This window comes from Strix aluco, chromosome 6 (genome assembly GCF_031877795.1).
Source record: "Strix aluco isolate bStrAlu1 chromosome 6, bStrAlu1.hap1, whole genome shotgun sequence".
NCBI classification, from domain to species: domain Eukaryota; kingdom Metazoa; phylum Chordata; class Aves; order Strigiformes; family Strigidae; genus Strix; species Strix aluco.
Window position 1 is genome coordinate 12,124,408 of NC_133936.1, and position 25,506 is coordinate 12,149,913.

A 25,506-nucleotide genomic window follows, 5' to 3' on the forward strand; every position below is an offset into this window, starting at 1 on the left:
CATGACACCAGTTCCCAAAAAAGTCTCAGACCTGAGGACACCCTTACTTTTCAAAGACTGAAAATAAGAATTGACTAACTTTACATTAAAAAAGCAGAAGTCCCATATGTGATATCCCAGTTCACCTCTTCCCCTGCATGATCTTGCAGCCACTACACCAGCTCTTCTCCAATAACTGCTATTCATAGCGATGCTCCACTGACCTCAGCTCCAGATATTGCCCTGGCCACTCTCCAGCTCCACATGCCGCTCTCCTACTGACTCAGGTGCAGGCAAAAAGCCTTTAGGCCAATCCCACAGCCAGCACCAAGACTCTTTCAATACAGACACTTACTGTAACCCCACAAACCACCCCACACTCTACCTGATGGGCTTAGACAGGGTCCCTTTCAGGCTCTTCTCCATGGGTGTTCATGCTGAAATGGTGTTATGCCAATAGGTGGGATGAACAACAACAAAAAATCTTTAGTCCAGAATTTCACTGCCATTTCTGTGATCTTGTAGAAATGCCCTAAACTTTGCAAAAAGTTTCTTTGCATAAAGGGGAATTACCATGCAGACCTTTGACTGACCTGTTATGGCTGGGCATACATACATACTTAGCAAAAACCCCCTCCTTCTGGCAGCTCACTTACCACACACAGCATGTTTCCTTCCTACTTATCAGAAAAGACAAATGGATGGATGGAGCCCAGCTATGTCCAACTCCTGATTCTTCCCTTCCAACTCTGATCTCGGCAAGCAATACCACAGCTCGGGTCCCTCACTCTCGCCCTGTGATGCAGATAAGCCACATACTAGGAATTTACACAGGCTCTCCTGTGTGGCTGCCTAGGGCTGAATGACAATCAAAACCTAGAGAAGCCCTTTCAAATCTCGCTTTTTTTTTTTTTTTTTTTTTTTCCTTCCCTGACACAGTGGAGAAGACTCTGCATCCAGGGTGATAGGAAAAAGTATAGAGGAAAGTTCAACACGTGGCTGTAATAGGAGTCAGGGACTCCATGAGGGCTCTTAAGGGTAAAGCTCCACCAGGGCCCTTCACTGTCTAGAGCACCTTAGGCTTTTCCTATCACGGCCCATCATTCTGCACTTCTCATGTGAGAACTGAAGGCATCAGATTAGGAAAACTCAGGGTGAGGAGGATAACACAACTCTCTAGGACAGTCTCTGGTGAAATGCATCAGATCTGTCAGATTTGCATATTCTATATGTATACAGAACATACCCACTATGTACATGTAGATAAAGGCAATCTGTGACAAAGACCTAAAGAATAAGTGATGTATTGGACTTGGTTTTGAGCTCAGTAACATCACTAAAAGGCAGGAAAACTCCACTGCTGTCAATAAAGTTAAAGACACAGAAAACCACTGTAAATAAGAACAAATGAGAGAGATCTCACAACTACAAGTTTTGTGTAATCTTGCTCTGCAAACATTTGTCCTACTACACTTACAGACTGAGAAAGCAAAAAACCCCCAACTTCTTGGAGCCAGTCTCTTCATGTATTTTAAATCCAGTAAAATGAACTGGTTTAATCCATAATGCAAGTAGAACTGGCAGTATAAGACCCTCTTTGACACTATGAATAAACCCCACATGGACAAATATAAATAGAATGGTGTTGTATGCAAAATGAGAATGAAGATTGTTAGACACGTGTATATTTTATTAAGAAGAATACACATCAGGAGTTATCATATAAATCACGAGGCCTCAGCTCACAACCATTTAACAATCTTCTATAAATACCAACTAAAAATATTCACCTGAAACACATTTGTTTCAATTCACTGCGCTTATAAATAATCTCTCTGTCAAACAGGAGCCCATGCTGATCCATAAACTACTCTAATCAGTCCACACAAATCACTCCTTGCAATTTCAACAAAATACTCAAAGAATTTGAAGAATCATAAATAAGCAAAGAATTAATAAACTCTCCCAATTAATCCTAATTTACAGTTCCCTATTTATGCACACCTAAACCACACCATACATCAGATTTCTCAACACCTGTCTTCCAGGTGGATGCTTACCTGAGCTGTTGGATTAGATCTTCCCCTTCTTTAATAACATTTAGGGTAGCATCCAAGGTGGCTGTTTGTTGCTGCTGAAACTGCTTGATAAGCTCCTGAACCGCATCCACAGAGTCAGCACAGACATCCTCTAAGAGCTCCTTCTGCAGATCTTCCATCCATGTCCACAGCTGGGAAGGAGGGGAGGGAAATATAAATCAGAGAGGGATTGAGATTTAACCCTTTTGCTCTCTAATTCCAGATCAGTAAGTATTAACTAGGGCTGCATGTTTCACATAAAAACTGACCTAAAGTTTCTAAAAAAAAAAACCCATTGGTTATTGATTCTGGTTGATGCAATTCCATTTTAAGCAACAAAGTAAAATAAATATAATATTAGGTAAATTTTCCAAAATTAATTTACATTTCAGTTTTTATATGGCAATAGCTAATTATATTATTCTGATTAACTTTTTACACAAGTAACAAATTACAGTGTCCCACAGCTGTGATAATCTAACCCTTACAGGAGCTGTGTGCTATCAGCTGCTATTAATTTCACATGCAGCTGAAGCCTGTTGCAGAACAGACCTAAAATCTTTGATATGTATGCATGGTACTGGCTGAAGTCTAGCTGTGCCTGCTCAGCTATGTCTTCTAGGCAGAGGGGTTTGTGGAAGGTTTGGGTCTTTTGTTTTGTTTTTTTTTTCTTGGGAGGGGCGGAAGGGAATGTGGGTTTCTGCCACTTATGCCCCTCCTCAAAATACACCTCAGATTCTGCGTTTTAACTTTGGGAAAACCCAAACATAGGAGACCGCAATATTACCAATCAATCCCATGCAGATCCATTAATTTTAAATACTCTTGACTACCAATTTCAAAACAACAACAAATCATTTGAATAAGTGCTTAGATGAGAATTTCCAGCCAGCTGTTCATCAGAGATCTGGACAGTGGCAGGCAAGCCCAGCAGCCTCTCGTTGGCTGTAAAGGCTTAAAGCGAATGGAGGTTTCCCCTTTAAGCTTGCTCTGAAAAGTGAGTGTAAAATTGCACCAACTGAGCTGGCAGTCTGCCAGCAAATCCTAATGACTCCACCAGAGAGACTATTTTCTGTGCCATGCCTGCCCCATTAACCCACATTCTGCTGGTATATTCTGCAAGGTAGCAGAGAAGTACAGGAACGGGAAACAACATGTTGTACCAGTAGACTGGGAAATGTCAAGGACTCTGTGCTGGTGGCAGGGGGGCTGCACTTCTGCCTGCCGTTCCAGGGAGCTGCAGAGCAGTTTGTCTCAAAGGGAGCTAGAGGTACACACGAAGCAGATGACAGACGTTGTGTGGGGGTGGCAAAAGAGCTGGTAAAAATGTTCCTGTTCAAAACGAGCCGCACAGGATCCCCATCCTACAGGATTTCTTCTGAGATTGTGAATTCTGCATGTCCACGTAAAACGAGAGGAGGAGAGGGACATCTTAAGTGCCAGCTGGCTAGGCTTCTCACAATTAGGGTCCAAACCTAAGGCCAATCATCCAATGTTACACTATATTCAAGCTGCTAACTTCAAGGATATCACTCTGACCTAAATCAAGATAACCAAAATCAGAACCCGTCCCAGTACTGCTCATGATACCAGAAAAGGGAGAGCCCAGCTCCCTCTGCTCTGTCCCCACCTCTGCTACTGACTCCTTGCTTGACAGACTTACAAAACAAGTTTTAAAACATGTTTAATTTGAAGGCTTTTCAATTAGATTTTCAGAGTCAGCTTTGAATATTTTGGGTAAACGCCTCTGTTTATTCATAAATGGCATAATCATAATGGCCTACCCTACTACTGGCCTAAAATGGAATGTCTTTGCTCAGGTTATTTACATATTTTCATGTTCTCAGGAGAACGGCATGATATAAACAGGCAACTATTAATAAAAGAAAAAAAATACAATTAAGTAGTCAGACTTGTGAAATAAATGAAAGAATGAAAAAATTTTTAAAGGACCAAAGAGAAAGCTTTTTCATTTGTGGCCTGAGGTCCAGGTGCTGAACTTGGGGAAGCCACCATAAAGCAAAATGCATTAACGCCTTTATATAGGAATTACATTCAGAATCTTCCTGGTTTTGATCTGCTCCCTGCACCCAAACAGTAGGGACAGCTGGACTATAACAAGAGAGGACCAGGTTGCTGGGGAATATTACTTTCTCTGCTTATCAGATCTTCAAGTAATAGAGCACTTTGTAAATATAGAAGAGAAAAATGGCCATGCATATAAATCATAATTCTGTTTTGAGCTGGGAAAGCCAGTAGTTTTTTAATTTCTTGGTGTTCTTCATCATATTTCATTTTTCCACTTAAGATAACTAAAACAAAATCAGGGAATTTCCTTTACAAAAATTAAATTGAAATTGAGAACTTTCTTCATGGTTAGGAATCTGCTATTTTCTTGAAATTATCATGTTAGGTCAGTGGAGAAAGTTTCCAATCCTCCACTGCAACTTCGGAGGAAAACCCTGTTCTCAAGTGTCTCCAGAACCTGACTTTTGGCAGCAGTCAAAAGGATTTGGACATTTAAGATCTTAAGTCACTTTTTGAGTATGCATCTAAATCAAAATATTTTTGAAACACTTGAACTGTATTGTGTTCACCTGGCACCAAAAGGCTCATTAATTTCAGAAAGCACTCAAATATATTAACTCATATTAGCTTCAGATGTTTCCATTAATGACCTCTGATTGTAAGGATTTGAATAATAAAATCTATCAGAATCTAGGTCATCCTTGACTCAGAGGCCTTTAATCCTTTAGACTCCACCAATCCCTGGGAAATCCTAATACAAAGAATCAGTCAATATTAATAAGATTAGGAAGATCTTTCAGGAACAATTTACAATATGAACCTGATTTAAAAACTTCCTAGGTTATAGGCTACAATAGCACCTGAACTAAACTACTACCAAGCCCCACTTGAATGTCACAGCAATGAAAAGATGAACTCCATGTCACTGTAATACCAGAGTCAGAAGAGCTGTTAATCATAAAATAGAAATCACATCCTGTTTGTCACAGCTCAGGAAAATCAGTCCCTATTAGGGCTTGATGTTTAATTCCAATGTAACTATTCCACTGATTTAAAAAAATCCTGACTATTAAGCCCCAAATCACCAGTCACCTTGCTCATTTCATAATTCATGCTGTGACCTACTCTAAACAGATAGCTAGCTTAGACTGAGTGAACCATTTCAATTTTTCATTGAAATTTGACATATTACATAGGACATTTATCTCATATTTGCAGAAACTGACTTCTTTTATTCTTAGCACAAGTAAAATCTGTGAGCACCTGTCCCATTCATAAACATATTCCAAACTACTGTACAGGGGGCATATGTAGATGCATGTAGACATTTCAAATACTAACACAATATTTTCACATCCAGCTGTGGTGACTTTACTTGCCAGTGATGCACATGTCCAGAAAAGGAAATAATCTCTGCATTGTATTACTTAACATGTACTAAACCAAAGATACAGAATCCTGGAAAACAATGAAGAAATAACACAAAAATAATCTTTGTACTTCCTTCAAATTAATCTGTGCTTTGATATGATTAATTGGATATGGAAATGTTAACACATTAGTGGTAAAACCTAAATTAAGTCCATCAGAGAGATCCAGCCACAAATCTGACCCATGCAAAGTACGTCTAAAAATGTTATAGTTGTCAGCTACCCAGAAGTCTAAGGCAAATACCTAGCTCTAAAACATCCACACTAAAGGTCCGCAGATGCTCCAGAGCTGAGGCTTTATTTATCTAGGTAGCCATGGCTTTAAGCAAGCACAACTACTCTCTTCTGATTACTAGACCAGTGGAAAAGAAGAATGACACCCCTCCCCCCTTCTTCTGGGGGAGCATCTGGCACCTCTCATGCATTGTAACAACTTCTGCGTCTGTCTTGGATATAAAACACAGGCAGTTTCCCTCCATCCAAGAGACAATACAGCTTTTTATTCCCAGCTATTTCATCTGATGCAATACCCTTCATTTTACTGAAGTACTTAATGAGACCACTTACTGGAGGTTTGAAGGACATCTGTGCCTGTTACCTAGAAATTAATGCTTCTGACTTAGAGCAAGGGACCACTTTAAACAAAATCTAAAACCCGGAGAGATTGCTAAGAAAATCCTGGAATAACTTAAACACCCAGTGTTCATATGCTGCTATTTGCAAATGCCAGAGATGAGTTTGGATCCCCTCAAAACCAGTTTAAAAACACCGAGTAATAAGGCCAGTGAAAAGCAAAGAACCAGTCAGTTCAATCCATGAGAAATACTATTGCACAACATTTTTGCTAGTTGTTCAAAACAAGGATGTTAATGGAAACAAGCAACTTTCCAGGGTATATGTTCTATGCCTTTACTATGTCAGAGAAGTGTCATGTGTTGCAGAGCAGGCCTCAAAAGGATGCTCATGACAGCTCAGTAAAGTGAACATCCATCACAGCAATGAAGGCTAGAGCAGAACACAGAAGAATACAGTGAAATACGGGGACCCTCTTTTCCCACCTGATTTGCACTGCTTCCACTCCATGAGTTGTAACATAAGTGTGCAGAAAACCAAGGGCAGGTTGAGAAAAAAAAACCCAAACACAAACAGAATTGCTCCAGAGAGAGATGCCCATCAACCCTATTTTCCTCTGTTACTATGCCAGACTTATACAAACCTAGTCTGAGCAGTAACATCTAGCTTTTTCATAATACACATTAGGAAGTCACATAGACCCCAAGTTCAGGTTAATTTGTGGAAGGAGTTCAGCCTGTGCTTATGTTTAAGCACCTGTTCAAGTGTTGTTGTGAATCTAGCTTCACTGCACAGCCTTTAGGAAATTGCTTTTTCTACCTTGATTTCCCCACACCAACATGATGGAGATAAAATTTTTCAGCACAATTAACCTTAATCAGCTGATGTTTATTCACACTTAGAATGCATCCAGTGCTGTTTCAGTTGAAAGAACTGATGGTTGTTATAAATTGGAAGCATATTTCAATAACATTTTCCAAAGTCACATTCAAGGTCTCATGGAAATGTCAACAGAAACATAGAAAACAATGTATATAATGATGAGCTGTAACGTGACTGCATGCCACCAGTGTCACACAATGACAGCATACCTAATAAAATGTGACAAGATGGGATATGACCAGACACTACATATAAAATGCCACAATATGTGACTCCCAGGGTAAGGTATAGCTGATGAGACACTCTGCTGCAAGAAGTAATGTTGTCAGATACCACCAAACTAGTAGGGAAGAAATGATGAGTGGAAAGAAAGTGAACATTCTGTGAAAAAAAAACATCTGATCTCTTCCTAACCTCTTTCTTGCTTTTTCCCTTTTCCTCGCCAATTTCTTGACATTCATCCTTGGTTGGGCTGCATCTGGTGCTTCTGTATGCTGACACTTTTTAATTAGTAACCTTGCCTATGGCAAAAGGATTTGCAATGCCTAAACATTTGATGCTTTTTCCAAGTCCTGCATGGCCCAGATTGATATAGCACAAAATAATCTCCTCTCAAGGGAAACATGATTTGGGTAGCTACGCTTACATCAGGGACTGTGTAGATCCCCAGCCCAAGGTCATGTAAATGTAATTCAGGGACTATTCACACTAGGAGAGAAAGTTGGCTTATAACTGAAGAATCAGAAGTACATGTTCTCTGCTTCTTCTGCCACTGTCATGAATTGCAAAAACACGTTCCTCTTCTAGTGTAATTTTAATGTAAGTTATTTGTAATTATGAATCTGGATATAATTAACTGCAGTTATTGTACTAAGAAAATCAAATTCTGCACTTGATTATAGTGGTAATAGGCTTGGAGAAGTTCTTCCTACATCAAAAGATTTACTCAGCTTTACACCTGTGTAATACAGTACAATTTGGTGCAGGAGGAGCTTTCCATAGCCGTAAAACATACACTACAACTTTAGCAATTTACTTAAATAAATGCAGGTACCATTACATTTTCCTCTAAATTGTTCACTGGTTCTAAACGTTTCATTATTTCTCAAATGGGAGTTGCACTACCTCTTCCCTCTATGCTTTTTCTAGTGACTGGCCATATTACTTGCAGGCTGACCCTGATCTGCTGCTTTGAGCCTTTTTGTGCAACTTTGTGCACTGCACCCTAGGAATCTAGAAATAAATCACCTGTGACAGTTCTGAATCATTCTGAAACTTGCTAAGGATTAAACAAACTGTGGGACTTTTCTCAGACCAAACAGTCTTATTGTATCCATCAACTTGAACCACTACACTGACAGTAACCATTTTAAACTAGTTGTGTAGACCCTGTTGCATATGTTTACTTAAGGTGCAATACAATGTGTCTATTGAGTTTACAGAAATGTCCCTATGTGGCTCTGATGAAGATTTACTCAGTACACAAATTATCACAGGCACTGGCTGCCCACTCCATTGCCTTTGTATACAGCAGTAAAAGCTGCAGGCCCATATCCTGAAACTGGGAGAAGCTCATCTTCATCAGCTTCAGGAAATTGGGAAAAGGGGCTGTAATATGACTAATAAAAGGGTACTTTATGAGAGTTGGCACATCCCATTTAAAGGTGCTCATAAAATACCCTTGTAGCTGCAGTATGAACCACTGTTATCTGGAGAGCAAGGCATACAGGCTGGAGACCTGTCTCCATAACACACAAACACATGCAAGGGCCCTCAAAAGCCAGTGATGGTACTTGAGTGAAGTCAAGCAGTGAGTCAAAATGCTGGTGAATGGCCTGAAAAATGCAGATAGCAAAGTGTGAACTTAAATGCAGTCTGCGGAATCCTTTGGCTAGCACATGGCAGAATGATGTAAAGAACTTTGCTTCCATGCACTTGCCCTTACTCTGCTGCAGGTTTGACTTCCTGACATTTGGTTTATGTGGCTGCATTTACAAGCATTTAATTATTATTACCTTGATTCTGTCTTACAATTTTTTGCCGTCACAGATGGCAGAATTTTATTCACTTGCGGTCTGGCTGTGCTTCAAACTCCCCTGCTCAAGAGCGGGATGTGCTGCCAGGATACCACAGCTTTCTTTATCCATAGCTTCTTAATCCTTCATGAAAAAATCTTGCTTCTAGACAAGTGGACAGGAAAGAGGGACACCCTGCACCACACCATCTGTCTTGGTTCCTCAATCCCAGATCTTTGGTAGCTTTACAGACAAGATTTAACTCTGCAAAGAAACCACCAATGTGAATCACTGGTGAATGTTTGCATTTTGGTCAAAGTAACAGTCTATGCTCTGGAGTTGGAGAGGGATTTGCTCTTATTTTACTGCTTCATGGTAGTTGATTGCTGATAATCCCAAGTGAATTTTTACATAGCTCACACAAAAATAACACTTTTTATACCAGCAGAGCCCTCTCTACAGCCCCAATTATCAGAATGATAACAGTAAGCTGGCAACGTATTTGTCTTCTCCAAGGAATCTGCCACCCAAGCAAAGGCCTGCACACACGTTAACTGTATGTGCAGCTCTGGCAGTTCACTTCTCCCGCGTCCTCTACTCTCCGCCTGCAAATTCAGCTCTGATGGAATTATCAGAATGTTTAGGAACTGAGCACTTTTTTTTTTTTTTTTTTTTTAAATATCATCGTTAACTTAATCCTTTATAAAAGCATTTGCTTGTTTCTCCCCCTTATCTTGTGATTTTTCTGCTTATAATACTCCCCCCATCAAACTACACTGATTCAGCTCCCAGCAAAAACAACGTTCATACTTGTAAGAGGCACAAATTTAAAGTTTGATGTTTCACAGCCCTGCAGTGAGAAGAGGGGCAGATATTTCTGAAGTCCAATTTTGTATGCTGCTTTGTATGTATATCAGCCGTTAATTTTATCCCATTGAAGGACCAAAATTTCTAGCTTTTAAGCAAGGCACGTGGTGCTTCATTCTAATCCTGAAAAGGGTCAGTGAATATTTTATGTGCAGACTTCCAGTTTGGGTCATTTTAGTGTTTTATGCTTCCATTGTTTTTTAAATCTGGCCGTAATATGAGAAAGGGAACAAAAGCATTGTCCAGGACAGGAGCAGTGTCTAAGTGTGTAAGACAAATACTTTGTGGTAAACATGTTCAGAGAACAAGACCTTTTCAGGACTTCTAGAAGTTGCCAGCAAGTGGAATTGCTAAACTGATTATCCCCTTCATCACAAGTCTCTATTAGCTGATGGGTGATTGCTCTGAAATGTCAATATTAACAGTTAAAGTCAAACAACAAATTATTAAGTTCAGTAACATTAACTTTGAATCCCAGGTCAATTTACAATGAACGACAGGATTATACAATATATCCCAGAACTAGTCATGTTTGCTCCATGATTAACTTTGATAGATTCTATCAACTCTTCTGATGAGAGTCAACAGCAGCCAACCTTAGCTCCATGAGCTTTCTGCTCCTTGCTTCCCAGCAACTCTGCCAGAACGTGAGGGCCAAGCCCTGTCAAAATTAGTGAACTACACTGAAATAATCTCCTAATCATGATATTCAACTGAAGCAGAGAGAATTTAATTTTACAGGTCTTGGTTATCAAGCAAAATTAAGTTAGCAGTGCCTGCAATAAAACACTGTTACTGTTCCTAACTGACAGGGTAAACCCACTCCCATTACTCACTTGAGTGACCCCACTGATATATATGGGGTGACCAAGGTGACCTGCTGACCAAAACAATTTAGGTCTATATAGGAAGTTGCCTGACACTTAATGGTCTAGGACTTTGCTCTCAGTTTCTCACAGCCTTATCAGACAAGCTGTTCAGAGTGAAACTTTCCATACCAGGTACCTGCCTAAGGCTGAACTTGATGAATTTTGAGGTAAAAGGTCCAGAATGAGAGGAAGGGGAAAAAAAGAGTTATTTTGCCTGTGTTAGAAAAGGAGTCTTATTTCTGCTCACATGAGATGCTCCAGACCCTCCATGCTTTTAAGCAAGGGTTTGAAATTTTGCAGGGTTTAGCCTTGATGTCAAGAATATACATTATGTCATCCCTGTGAAAATTTGCCCAAATTTGGTCACTCAGAAGACTTCTGCCCAGTTCCAGTTTGCACATGTACAGTAAGAACCTGTTAAGAGTTTGGTAGTTCATTTTTCTCAACATTAAATATTTCCTAAGCATACTCATCTCCCCATTCTGTGTGCCAGGTAGACCTGGCAGGCTCTACATGGAACTGAAGGCACTGAGCACCCCATCCTATTGCTCTCTGACCTACCACAGGGCCAGCAAAGCACAGGGCACATGACCTGAAATCACACTACTGCCTCTCCTGCTTTTTGCTTCTGTCTTGCTGGACTCAACACAACACAAAAGTGATAATCTGAAACCCATTGAGAAATGAGAAACCTAGAGGTGGCAAAGCATGATTTTCATGCCCCAAAGACCTATGAAGCAATTATAGAACTGCTCTGTAGTTCAGGTAAGACCCATATACTGTAAATGGATCTAAATTCAGTGAAGTCCCTTCTTGAACTTAAATTAGCAACTGCATTATCAGCCAATACAAGTAACAGAACAAATCTTTGCTCCAGTTATACAGAGAATACACTGGTCTTAAACACCTACATTAATTCTAAAACCTTAAAATCCCGCTGATGAAACCAAGAATTTATTTGCATGTAGATGTCACACAGAGCTATCTATGTGTAGCCTCACCTCAACACTTACTTGACAAAAGTAATTCCCAGGCTTTTCTATACTGTTGTTTAAACTCCCAGCACTGAAGCTGTATCAGAAACTGATGGTAGCAGTATTTCCTGTCACTTTAAGCCAGGCAAAACAAAACTGTGATTGCTAAACAGAGAAGAAAATTTGTACAGAAAGTAAAGACATCTACAAGATGCTAAGTCATCATTTAACTATGCAAGAGGATTTTAAAAGTTTTTAATTATACGGAAATGGTGACAGTGCTCCTTTGTGTCTACATTTTTATACTTGGAATTGTAAAGTACACTTCAGAACCATAAGTATAAAACTGTGAGACCAATGTAAAGTATTAAGATTCAGACAATGAATTACAAGATGTTTTTATTATTTGCCTTGAGGTTTTTGAGTCTTCAGGGTGTGATTTTATCACATCTGCAACCTCTTCTCCAGGAGGCTCAAAAACTATTTTCTTTTAAACAAAATGAAATGACAGACAAGAATCCTGTATCATCATTTGATCTCAGCAGCTGAGAGCTCACAGAAAAACATCAACTATCATGAGATTTGTGACAAAACTGCAAGATCTGACAATCCTGCTAATAACTGAATCAGATTTGAAGTAAGAACCTGAATTCAATCACACTTAATCCTGAGAGAAATTATTCAGGTACAAGTCTGTTGAATGCATTTATCCCAGTGATAATTTATAACTTTACCCTGTCATATAGATAATTGGATTTGATTCCCAAGGTATACCAGGTTTCTGCTCACACCATCAGGAATGCCTTGGCCTAAAAGGGTATGAAAATACTGAGTATAAACTAAGAGACCATAATGAATACTGTAGGACAGTGGGACACACAACATCTTTTTTACAGGCATGGCAATAGGACAACTACATTACTGATGAGTTATGACACTAACAATCACTTAGGGGACTGCTCTAAATTTGTGCCTCTAAAATGTTTTTACAGTACCAGAAAGTCGCCGTTTCAGTCTATTGCAGGTATTGTTAAGTAAGGCCACTTAAAAATTAATCAAAATTATAGTTATGCTTAATTGACAGTCTTTTTCACATACCTTCAACTGTATAAGTCAGTGTTTAGCAGAAAGAATCCTCTTATAGTGCTTTCACATGAAACGAGCAGTGATTCAAGTCTACTGTATTATAAAAAAGCCACTCTTAACTTTCATTGCTCATGGGACATCTGGATTTAAATGACTCCCTAATTCAACACTGTATATTGTCCTGAAGAAATTCTAGCAAGGTAGATTACAAAAGGAAACATTTATTTGAGAAGATCACTTTTTTAAAAATGGGAGCTGTTAAAAGTTTCTCAGGTGCTGCAAATCTGAGTAGTCACATGCGGAGATGAAGAGGTGTAGAGAGTACAGGTGAAGCAGTGTGAAATTCACGATCAATGTACTCATCCCCACCTGAGAATTATCACATCAGAAATGCAATTCATCTGTGCTAGGGAGATGTCAGAAGTTACATGTTCCTTGTAGGAAGGTATTTAGAATACTTCCACAAAAAACATGTCATTAAGACCAATTCTACTTAATTCTTTCACCAGTTCTGTCTCAGTAGATTAATATAGCAAGAAATAATAAGAATTTTGTAAATTTAGATGAAAAATACATCTAGGCCATAGTTTTCTACATTATTGCCAAGAAAACATGAAGGGAACTGTTTATTCATTTCCAAGGACATAAGAGAAGCAGTTGTTAATAGTTTAAGAAATAGTTGTAAGAACTGCAGAGGATGAAATTAATAATGATGGTTATTATTACATAACTAATAATGCCTTCTAGAATAATGCAAAATATATCAGGTGTTAAACATGTTAACATGCCAGCCAAACTGCTTTCTCCTTGCCCCGAGACACTCCCAGGGGATGGGTTTCGATGGGCATAATACAGTCCAGCACAGGCACAGCATGGCAGGTAGGAGGGACAAAGTTAATCAGGGAGGCATGTGCCAGCACTGTAACTGGAATGCCTCCTCGTAAAACAGCAGCAATGGATCTCAGATCTCCCTGTATTTTCCTGCTGCAGCAAAAGAATTTTTTGCCTTGACATTTGCTATAATTTCAATCTGATTTTGAACTCTTTAACTCAACTAAAACTGCTACTGACCCAAAGGGAATTTTGTTTGATAAATCCTGAGTTTAAAATTGGAACTGGATGTTATCTTTGTTGTTTGGGACTGAAATCCCAGCAAATACAGTGAATTTATTTTTAAGCAGTTTCACAAAATGAGCATGGATGGTGCAGATCTCACCCTGGACAAGTGGGCAAGTGGCTAGAGCAAGAACCTGCATTTGGTCCAGCCTAGCTCTGTAGGCTGGGAGGTCTCCCTGGGGCCCTAATCAGAGCCTAGGGAGGAACCAGCTGAGACCAGTTGGTGTGAAACAGAGAAAGGACGTAATACTATCATAGGCATGGTGGTAAAGGAAGGACATTTGTATTTCTTCATTTTTGAGGAATCCAGCTATCTGCTTTATATTCATATTGAAGAATGACAATTACATTGGTTAACTCCACATTTTACAATACACATGAAGGGCTAAGCAAGGCCAGACAACGTGTTATTTCTACTTGAGCCAATCTATTTATAGCATAAAAAGGCAAATGCAGATCCAAACATGTGCTAAGGCTCTCTTCTTGTAATGCTTTGCCCTTTGTACTAGTTCACCCCTGGAAGTCTTTGCTTACTTCACTGTGTCTTTGGGGATCCCCACAGCTGGCAGACAAATACTAAAACTGCAGCAATTTCCTCACTTATATTTTTGGCAAAAAAATTAGGTATTGGGCTGTGTGACTCACACCAATGCAGAAATGTGTCACTGAAGGAGGCAGGTAGTGACACACAATGAAATTCAGCAAACCTGCAAAAGATGAGTGTTTGGCCCCCATGGGAGTGAATTAACACAGGGATAAGTGAGTGAAAACTTCCTTTCTCTTGCAGAGGTACTGTGCATCCTCCAGCGTTGGGGAACTGCTGGAGACTGCAATAACTTTAGCAGCTTCTTTGCACCCAACCCAATTGCTGTCATTCGTTCTGATGAATGTGGATTCCTGGGTCCACCCTGACTTTGCTGATGTCCCATTTTATGTTACAGCTCTCTCAACTGTCCCTCTGGAGAGAGAGAGGCACCCGGAGTCTGTCCACTCTGGATTTCCCTAAAACTGACAGAAAGTACTTACCAAGCTTTCCAAAAAGGCATCGCAGCACCAATCTGTCCCATGGGTAAATCTCAATGAAGCAGAGATCTAGGGTTTACTCTCAATATCTACTAAACAGCACTGATGCTGTCACAAAAGACTGGTTTTGTAATTTTCAAAAAAGATGTGCACTTTTATACATCTGCATTTTTATACACCGTAACAGGGCTCATTAAAACCAGGTGAGTGGAGCACGCAAATTCCCTTTTTGTTGAAGAAGGGCAGAAGCAAGGATAGTGCACTGCAATCCAAAACCCTTCATACAGGGAAGCTCGAGTTCCCAAACACATTAGGCTGCACAGTACCAGTAATCATCAGAAGAAATTTAGATGATAGAAAACATATTATACTGATAACTTCCTGGAGTCATGCCTATCTTTGAGTTACCAGTCACCACCTGCATAGGTGAAGCAAGGTTAATCACAGTAGGAAACTGTTATGAAATAATTTTGACTGAGGAAATAACCAATTAAGTTTCCCCTGTGGCAAACCAACATAGCTGCAAGCGTTTGAGGTACTCTGGAAACAATAGTACTATTCACAAGCTTAAAGTAACTAGATTTTAGTATATTGCAGAAGCAGGATGTAAAAGGAAAACCTTCATGTATCAACAGCTATAATGGACACACTGTAACTCCATCTTCCATATATATATATATATATATATATGAACGTGTGCATACACTTTCTATTTAAGGAGGCTCCCCAACACACTGAAGCCTGCTATACACAACTTGTTTGTAATATGTAAATCAACAAACACAGGCAAAGCTTTCAGCTTCTAAGAGCATCTTTCTGATCAAGGGTGTTTTGCAAACAGATGCTGCAGAGCATGAAAACAACCATTCTGACTAATTCCATCTCTCTCAGCAGAAACCCAGTCTTTAAATGTCACTCATCACTGAATGGCCTTTGGTCTGCAGAAAAATGTGAAGTATGCTTTAATTACATCCCCAGTGGCCTCCCATTTGATGTCCTGTCCACTGTATCTCTGGCGAGACAGCCTTATCTCTGGATATTTTTCAATTACACTAAACAGCATTTATTCATGTCCTCACTGATTCACTGTATCAGTACGTGGCTATGTGCTCTTTAACCGTAATTTTGAAAAGTGAAGTCTGCCTCATTAAACAATGTAAGATTTCCAGTAACACATAATAATAATGGCTACATTAATTAACATGACATTCAAATGGAATCCTTCTGAGGATACTTATCACACTGCTAGCATGTTTAGACCTAATGTGTTAATATCAACTCATGTTCTCACAAGAGAATTCTTACTTTATAGCAATACATTCTAGTTGTGAATTAAGCACTGCTTGATATGTTAGATATACTGTTCCTGTATTTTAGTGTACTATATCATTCATATGTTTCATTCACATTTTATTTCCTCTTTACAACAGTTAGTCATATGCATCAGATGAACTGGATATCAGTCCTGCGCGGTGAAGATGCCTTTTTTATGTCATCTGAGTTTTCAGAGTCAGACTCTTGCAGCACTCAGCAATACACAGAAAAATTCCCTCATGCACATCTTACCTCTTTGGTGTGGGTATGGAAGGAGACTGACATGTCCAAGAGAAGTTTCCTCTGTTCCACCCTCCGGACAAAGTCCTGAATCCGTACTTCCAGATGCCGGGCTGCTTTATAGATCTCTTCAGGGTCACATTCCCCAGTCTGAGCCAACTGCTCTGCAGCCTCCAAAAGCTTGTCTGCATTGGTGTATGTATTCTACCAGCAAACAAAGCAAGAAACGGAGTATGAGTAATAGAACTGTGGCAAGTAAACCCCTGAAACAGGCTGTTTATACTTTCAAAGGCATGAAAGCAAATGATTACCAGAGTTTTAAAACAATAGTAATAATTCCTATTGGCACTGCCCTCTGTGAAAGGGGAATGTATAAAGCCACATAGACTAATCCCTGAGTACATGTGAAATAATTTCTTATTTGAAACACACCACCCCAGCCCAATCCTGCCAGGCACAGCAACAGGACTGTGCACTTGTTTATTTCCAAGTCCCCTGGAATTTCTCAAAGATAATGTAATGAAGCAAGTGGGACTAACCACCTCAGAAGCCTACAGTGCCTCATGTGACACTTAGCTAGAAGCTCGTTGTGAAGGCCTCCCAACAGCTATCACATTACAGCATGTAATCATGTTAACCAAAGATGTCTCAGCTTCAAGAAACATTTGCCTTTTACTGGCTTTTGTGAGATAACTTGAGAAGACTGTGTCTTCAGGTTCCTTCTTCATTTCTTCCTCTGATCTACTGTTCTGCATTGTATTTCTAAACAGAATGTCTATTTGATTAGCTTGCAGCTGCCAATATGTAACGCTCAGATTGCTTTGGAGGGGTATCATTTCCAGTTTGTCTGAGGCACATACCTGCCCTCCATTACATAAGAATTTGAACACTTCGTCATCCTGATAGACTCACCCCATAGCCACGGCCTTTGCAATATGAGATGTATTACCCCTGCTTTACAGAGAGGGTACTGAAGAATGCAGAAGCTAAGTGATGTACCTGAGACATGCCAGACTGTGGACAAACAGAGGTGAATTCCACCAAATTTACCTCAGCTTTCAAACTACCTGCCCATCCTTTCTCTCCCTCTTTCACGTTTCTGGAAAAGACCACTGAACTAATACACCAGAGAGTCTCATAAATAACAGCAGAAATGGAAAGGGAGTGCAGTCATGTTCTCCATAGCCATGGAGCCGTGGTTCAGTCAGCTACGTTTAGCCAACTAAACATAGCCAGTCCTTGCTGCCATAGAAAAGCTTTCGTCACTCGAGTTGAGGCCAATAGCTCTGTAGCATTTAACACACAAAAATAAGGAGAGACAAAGATATTAGCTTAAGGGTGTTTCCAGTACTGGGTGAGATCTTCAGAAATGCTCGGTGTTGGCCTAAGACTGCTCCCACTTGGAGTTTTAACCTCCCATCAGTACTAGAACTGTAGCACTTTCCTTTTCAAAATCCTACTGAGAATCCTCCTCAGTTTAAAAATGCATTAACTTGATGCATATACACAAAATACGTTTGAACACTGTGGACACACATGTAATTCTGAGCATTAAAGGAACACTGTCAAACATAAAAGCCACGTTATGTTGTTCTTACTTAGATAATATCCTGCTGCAGTCAATAATTGTTGCTTAAGAAAATATTCAATACAAAGGTGGCACACTGGCCTCCAAGCGTTTAATGGGGGAAAAAATTTCCAGTTATAAAAAGCAGAAAGAAAACAGCTCATTCACTGTTCATTTTCCCAGTTTCTGAGGGCTGACTATAAATATACAGTATTTGCATTTCTCCTTTTGGACTGTGAAGAATATATTCTAGACAGTTTTGTTACCAATAGTAAATTTTTATTCTCTCACTTTCAGGTCATTGCTATAATGGTTAGGTTGTTAACAGCGGCAAAATGTTATGTTTTAATAATCATTTTTTGGAAACCTCTTTAGCTGAGAATTTGTAAAAAATGTTCCATTTAATATGATCTGAATTAGGGTCCAATTTCACTTAACAGCATCCTTTCTGAATGATCCACTTCCAATAGTATTTGGAGCAAATGCCAAAGCTAGCACTATTTTTCAAAGTCTATACCACTCTAAGGTTTTTCACACATTACCACTACAACTGCTCAAACACCAGTCCAGCTCCCTGGGGAGAAGGCTGTTCCCTGCTTTTATTTACAATATTTAGTATATTTCCAAATGCATTCACTCTTTGCTTATGGCACAGATTTGGGACACAATCACCTTTGTTCAAAAACAGTATGAATACAGCTTTGCTGCATTTGTCCCTAACACACTTACATTCTTCTCTGCTGAAAACCATTACAGGTTTACTCCAACATATGCTGTACCTAATTACATCTAGATAAGGTGAGTTCACCAACACAATGATCAGATATAAATATACGGCATGGTTAAAAGGGTGTAGGCTGAGCCCTAGACTTTGGGGAATAAAAAAGAGTACAGATTGGCCTCAACAGAGGCTCTGGCCACACTGCACAGACAGTAAAGGATGGAGTGGTCCTGCAGCAGTCCCTTTGTATAGCACAAGGTTCTCCAAAGGCAAAGGGGATTTTCTGCAAGGAAGCTGGCTGGATGTGGAAAGAGGCACAGGCAGTGTTTCCCCTGGGCTGTGCCAGGCACTGTCAGCATACAGTGATGTTTCCCTGAAGCATTCATACCTAATTTTGGACACGTTTGCATAAATGTGTCATGCACAAGAAGCCTGAACACAGCGCATTTTAAGTATGGGCAAATTTTTGTTCAACTCTTTTTTTATCTTTGTCCACTGAGTTTACAACTAGGTGTCTGGGTTTTAAAAACAGGTGCAGTTTATGATAGGAAAACACTAATGGCTTTATCCCTCCCATTCTATAAGGAAGGCCTGGTGCTGGGACATCTCCAGCTCACTGTTGCAGATTTAAGAGGTTTAGATACATTTCAGATAAGCAGTCATATTTGGGAGTTAACCACACTTGCCTTGAACTCCAGAGTCTGACATATTCATGAACAGATTGTCATCTACTGTCAGATGAGGTATAAACACAGCACAGGCCAAATAAGCTAGAGGTTAGTTATTTGGTGAGGGCCTGCTCTACTTTTGTTCTGTTCATTTGCTTAAAGTGCACATAAATCATAGCAGAAGTTGTTACACATATCAAGTATTTTCATGCACATCTATTTCTCTACAAGTGCTGAACTAAAGCTATGTCGAACCTGAGACCTTCATCTGGGTTGGTACTATAATGCTGCACTGCTTGCCTGCTTCATACATTTTCAGCCTGAGCTCACTCTCTTGTTAGTAAACTCTGAAGAGTACAGACCCTTATTTCATTTGTTTGAAGCACTTTGTACTTTTTTGGTGTGACATAACCCTGGATCAGGCCGGATGTGAATCCAATAGAGAATTAAGGCTTATGATGAAGAAAAGCATATAATGTCTCCTTATCCTCCTACCCCCAGCCAGAAGAGGTTACCTCAGATTCCCAGCCCTTCTGAGATCTGGCAGGATCTACCAGGAGCACAGGATCTAGGTTCATCTCCAAACTGGCATCCAGATTCAAAACTCTGGAATAAGGAAATTTTTGCCAGTAGAAGGACAATCATGGCTGTCCCCTTTTCTGCAAATCTCAGACCCATGGAAGGTTTTCTGTGGCATCCTGAGGAAGGTGACACCAAAAATGGCTAATCCCTCCTCCAGAGAGGAGATCCCATGAAGAAGAATCTCTCCTCTGCATCTGTGGAAATTGGTTCCTGTCAAACAACAATAGCATGGGTTCCACAGAAACATAATCTATGAGTTATAAAATTATACACTCTCTGAAATTTTAGGGTTGTGTGGCATTTTTTCTTAAGGTTGGATTAACCTCTGAGAGAACTTTCATGTGCAAACCCTTGAAATTCTTAGTGATCTGCTAACTAGCATTACATACTTCTGCACCATTTCAAGCACAAAACCAACTTCTATCTCAAATCTCTTAATAATCTTCCTATACTAATCTTTGCATAATTGTCTATTTCAATCGTGAAATCTGTAAACACCAGAAAATGAAACTGCACCCTTCAGGTTTCATAGTGGAAATGGCTGTAATCTATGCTTTTGGAGTTCATTTTAGATGGAACCAGGAGACTTTCATATCTCTTCTGTTTCTTGCAAATAACAAAAAAGAAACACAATTATGGAAAAGAAATAGACTAACAAAACCTATACAACAATCTGTACCACAATTCCAAATCAGAGGAGATTATTGTCTTATCCTATAGTAGTAATTACTAACAGGACTCCCTGTAACTTTGGTTCATTAATCATTAACAGTTTGATATTCTCTAGCAAATAAAAAAAAAAAAAAAAAAAAAGGTTTATGAAAAGGCTAATGTGAAATTTACTTGTTACATTTATCACTTTTTCCTTTCCATTTCAGACCAACAAGCTCCAAAACATCAGAATCCATTTCCAACTCTGACCCAGGTAGCAGATCTCAGCTGAGATTCCATCATGTCTCCAGGTTAGCGCATATGAAGCCATCACTGCATTGGAAATGAACTATCCAAACACAGCTCTTTCAGCAAACTGCCTAAGAGATTTCCTTAAAGTTGAAACAAACATTTTTGTCGATAATCTTTGTGCCAGAGAAGTGTTTCGTCAACTGTTCTCTCCAAATCTTTTTAACCCACAGCAGGAGTTGCACTGATTCTCAACATCAGAGAGTGCTGGCTGCATGCAGTTTGTGCTTGGCCTCGTCTGTTACAGAGAAAATACCATTGCAGTGCTCAGTACAAACCAACCAAAGGGCCCCAATTCTGGTTTGAAACTATTTGGCCTTTTTATCCTAATTAAAAATAAATAAATAATTAAATGAAAAAATACTGAAAAATGCATCAGTGTATTCTTGGACTGATATAAGGTTAGAGGTAGCAGAACAGAAATATTTTGTCTTTCTTATTTATGATATGTATTGCAACCTAAAGAAATCTAATATCTTAGTCACAGAAACAGATTACAATGGAATGTGATACACTATTTCAATTGGAAGGGACTTACAACCATCATCTAGTTCAACTGCCTGAACACTTCAGGGCTGACCAAAAGTTAAAGCATGTTGTTAAGGGCATTGTAAAAATGCATCTTAAAACACTGACAGGCTTGGGGCATCGATCACCTCTCCAGGAAGCCTGTTCCAGTGTCTGACCACTCTCTCAGTAAAGAAATGCTTCCTAATGTCCAGTCTAAACCTCTCCTGGCACAGCTTTGGACCATTCCCACATGTCCTATCACTGGATCCCAGGGAGAAGAGATCAGCACCTCCCTCTCCAGTTCCCTTCCTCAGGAAGCTGTAGAGAGTAATGAAGTCAGACCTCAGCCTCCTTTTCTCCAAACTAGACAAACGCAGAGTCCTCAGCCGCTCCTCAAAGGACATTTATTTCAGCTCTTTCACCAGCTTTTTTGCCCCTCTCTGGATGCATTCAAGTATCTTAATATCCTTTTAAATTTAAAAAAAAAAAAAAAAAAAAAAAGAAAAAAAAGGGGGAACACACCAATCATACATATTTGTGTTTTCACTGACCCTCCCCCACATTTTTAAGGCAGCAATCAATTTAGTGCAGCATTTTGGTTTCGACCCAAATGCATTTTCAGAAAATGATTCCATGTAGTTTTCCTTCTACTCCTAGCAATAACACTTGTAACTAGTTTATTGCTACATGTTTCTAGGCAGATTACATTGAACATAGCTGTGTCTAATGGTAGTCTAGGGCAGAGTTTGTGCCCTAAATCTGGGCAACTTTTTTTCAGAACAATCTCCCCTTGCACTGTATTTTACAGCTGTTTATTATATTTGAGATGTTTTCGTGATAACTGTCTCCAAGATCTCCAATGTGTTGTGAACCATTATGATCAACCAGAGAAAGTTGTTTAGTTGTATACATCAGGAGAAACATGATGTAGGGGAACAGGGCAGGTGATCAGATACATTATCACATTAAACACAAACTACATACTCTATAGACACTGCAGTTCCGAACTAGATGTTTAGATATGCTGATGGGGAATGAGACACCACTGGCCTGCCTTACTCTGTATTAATCAAGTTTTGGGGCTGTGAAAGGCAGTTCCAGGAAAAAGTTCCTCATATTGATTCAGAGAGCTTTGTCACCTAGGTTTTACAGTGTAAAAGGCACAGGAGAGATGGCATCTCTAGAGGCCAGTAAGTACTGACTAGAAAGAGAACTCAGATGACTAGCTTAGATCTGATCCTCTTGACTAAAGACTAGTGATGTGAATCCCATCTTATGCCTGCAGGCTGAAGCTTAGGAGACTTATTAGGCTTTCTCTGATGTGATATCTCCTTTATGTTCTTTAGAGTCATGACTTGACTCTTCAACACCAAAGATGAAATCTCAGTATTATTACTCCTGCTGTGAAGATGGGATGTCGAGACAAAGTTCAAAGCCTGATCCATCACTCACTGAAAACAGTAAAAAGGATCTTACTGACTCCAGTGAGAACTGGGTCAGCCTCCTAGCCATTTACTCAAGATTGCAGCAGGAGACCAAAAAATGTCAAAGGGCTGAAAATAGAACTCTGGAGGCCTTGTAGCCCTGTTCTGCGCATAGACAGCAGGTAGCATTCCTCCCCATAGAAACTACAGCATGATTCACATTTGCAAAATTATAATTATGGAGCTGATGCTGCATTTCTTCTCAATCCTTATAAACTACTGTTATTCTTAATGATGAAGCTCAGTTACTGCTATCAGATTCTTTGCTCAAGCCACTTTGTTAAAATTAGCTCCAGTTTTTGTTTAGGTTAAGTGATCTCACAGTCAGGCTTTTGTGGAGAATTATATCTTTAGTAACTTGATATTCTAAAACTAAAACGAGTGACCAAAACGAAGCATTTCTTTGATAAATAAATCTGGGGTTTAAGGAAGCATCCATCTTTGTCAAAATTCCTCCTCCCTTAAGAAGGGCAAAGGCTAAGTGCATATGATGATCTAATGTTAGATGTGATTTTATTCAGTTTGAATTTCACATAATTAAATCAAGACCTATATTCTTGCTTGTGCTCTATTGCTCTAATTCAAAACAGACTTCACAGGAATTACAGTTACAGAAGTAATGTCTCTGAGGTCATGCAGCCACTCGCTCTATCAGTACGGGATTGTTCTCTACGGTATGCTAGAATGGAAACTCCCTCAGACCTTTTCAGAAAATATCCAGGTTAATGAAGTTTCCATCACCTTCTTCTGCAGACTGTTCTTTCCTTAAATATGGCAATTCATCCTAAGTTTTTCTTGCCATAATTTTGCTGCAGTTCTCCTTGCACTGTCCTTCCTGAAGTTTGAGCTCTTCAAATACTACAGCTTGTTATATTCATCTTTTGATGAACATGTAAGAACATGCCTACCTTCAAATGAATGAATCATAACTGTTTAAGTAGTTTAACAAATGAGGGTCTCAGGTAAGTTTGTGAGGGCAAGCATCGTGTGTCCAAGTATCAACCACTTTACAATTTCAACAAAATTACTACTATTATCAGAACTGCATCTATTTGCGAACACAGTCTAGGAACCAGAATGCCTGGAATGTTACCTATGCTTCAGCCAAGCAGCACTGCATAGAAAACCTCTCTCCCAGCTCCTGGAAAAGCTATCTTTGCAGCTGTACATGGGGTTGAAAGGGCCTTACGCATCTCAGCTCCCATTGTGGGACCATGGCTCATTGACAATGTTTTAAATTATTTTTCTTTGGATATTTTCTGGCTGAGCATCTGCATTTACTCATACATTGTTACTCTCCTCACTGACATTTTACAGGGAGACCTTATTGTGGCATTTCAATACTTAAAGGGCACTTATAAGAAAGATGGGGACAACTTTTTAGTAGGGCCTGTTGGAACAGGACAAGGGGTAATGGTTTTAAACTAAAAGAGGGTAGATCCAGACTAGATATAAGGAAGAAATTTTTTATGATGAGGGTGATGAAACACTGGAACAGGTTGCCCAGAGAGGTGGTAGATGCCCCATCCCTGGAAACACTCAAGGTCAGGCTGGATGGGGCTCTAAGCAACCTGATCTACTTGAAAACATCCCTGCTCACTGTAGTGGGGGGTTTGGACTGGATGACGTTTAATGGTCCCTTCCAACCCAAACCATTCTATGATTCTATGATTTGAAGCACAGCTAAGTTCAGGAACATCAAAAGATTTGGAGAATGTGAAGTTTGCTCCCATTTCAGATGGCTAAGAAGACATATATAATACCATGCTGATACTAATTACTACTTCACACCTTCAGTAATTCAGTGAATTATGTAAGCATAAGAGATTTTTCAGCATGAATGAGAAATAACCAGTTCCCAGGAATAACAAGGTTGATATGACACAGCACCCTCACTAACCATTTCCAAGAACCAGACATTTTTCCATGTATTGTTATCTTTTATTTACTATTTTCCCTCAGGGTTCACATACAAACTGAGATGAATTTATTATTTGAATTTAAAAGAGTAACACTTACACATTACATCAAATGCTGAAACCCCAGATGAATTGTTTAAAAGCTACCTTAGACCTTCAAACTAATAAATAAGCAAGAATAAAATTAATAGCTGGAAATACATTAGCTAAAATAATGCTTTGTGCTATTTTATATTGAGTGCTTACCTTAGATAAAAAAAATGCTGCTTACGGTATATTTTATCACATCAACTGTTCATCTCAATCAGGAGTGCAGTCATATATCAAGTAGAAAATACTCTTATTACCACAATCACACTAATAAACTCTGGTGTGATCCCAACCATTATTCAATGAAACGTCAGTGAAATATATACTGAAATAATGTTTTAAATGCCACCTAATATCACGCATCAAATCCAATATTAATAAGTATGTAAAGACACATAGATGCACATGGGCATGCACATACCACATACACACAAAGAATAAGCTAACTTTTTTCGCTCAGTGTGGTCATTTTAACTATCACTGAACTTTTCTATCACTACTAAAGAGTACCATCTACGCAAGGGCTTTACT

The 25,506-nt window shown here is 39.3% G+C and overlaps 1 protein-coding gene across 13 annotated transcripts in view; it reads right to left on the reverse strand.

The window, feature by feature from the left end:
- The window catches only part of KALRN (kalirin RhoGEF kinase), a 526,665-nt gene that overhangs the window by 205,112 nt on the left and 296,047 nt on the right, over positions 1-25,506 (reverse strand). For all 13 annotated transcript variants that reach the window (XR_012623758.1, XR_012623759.1, XR_012623760.1 and 10 more), the window contains 2 exons: positions 16,487-16,678; positions 2,040-2,209 (listed from right to left, as the gene is read on the reverse strand). Coding sequence is in view for 10 of the 13 variants with exons in the window: in XM_074828701.1 (XP_074684802.1) it covers positions 2,040-2,209; positions 16,487-16,678 (362 nt within the window). In the remaining 3 variants the exon portion in view is untranslated. The remainder of the gene's footprint in view (positions 1-2,039; positions 2,210-16,486; positions 16,679-25,506) is intronic.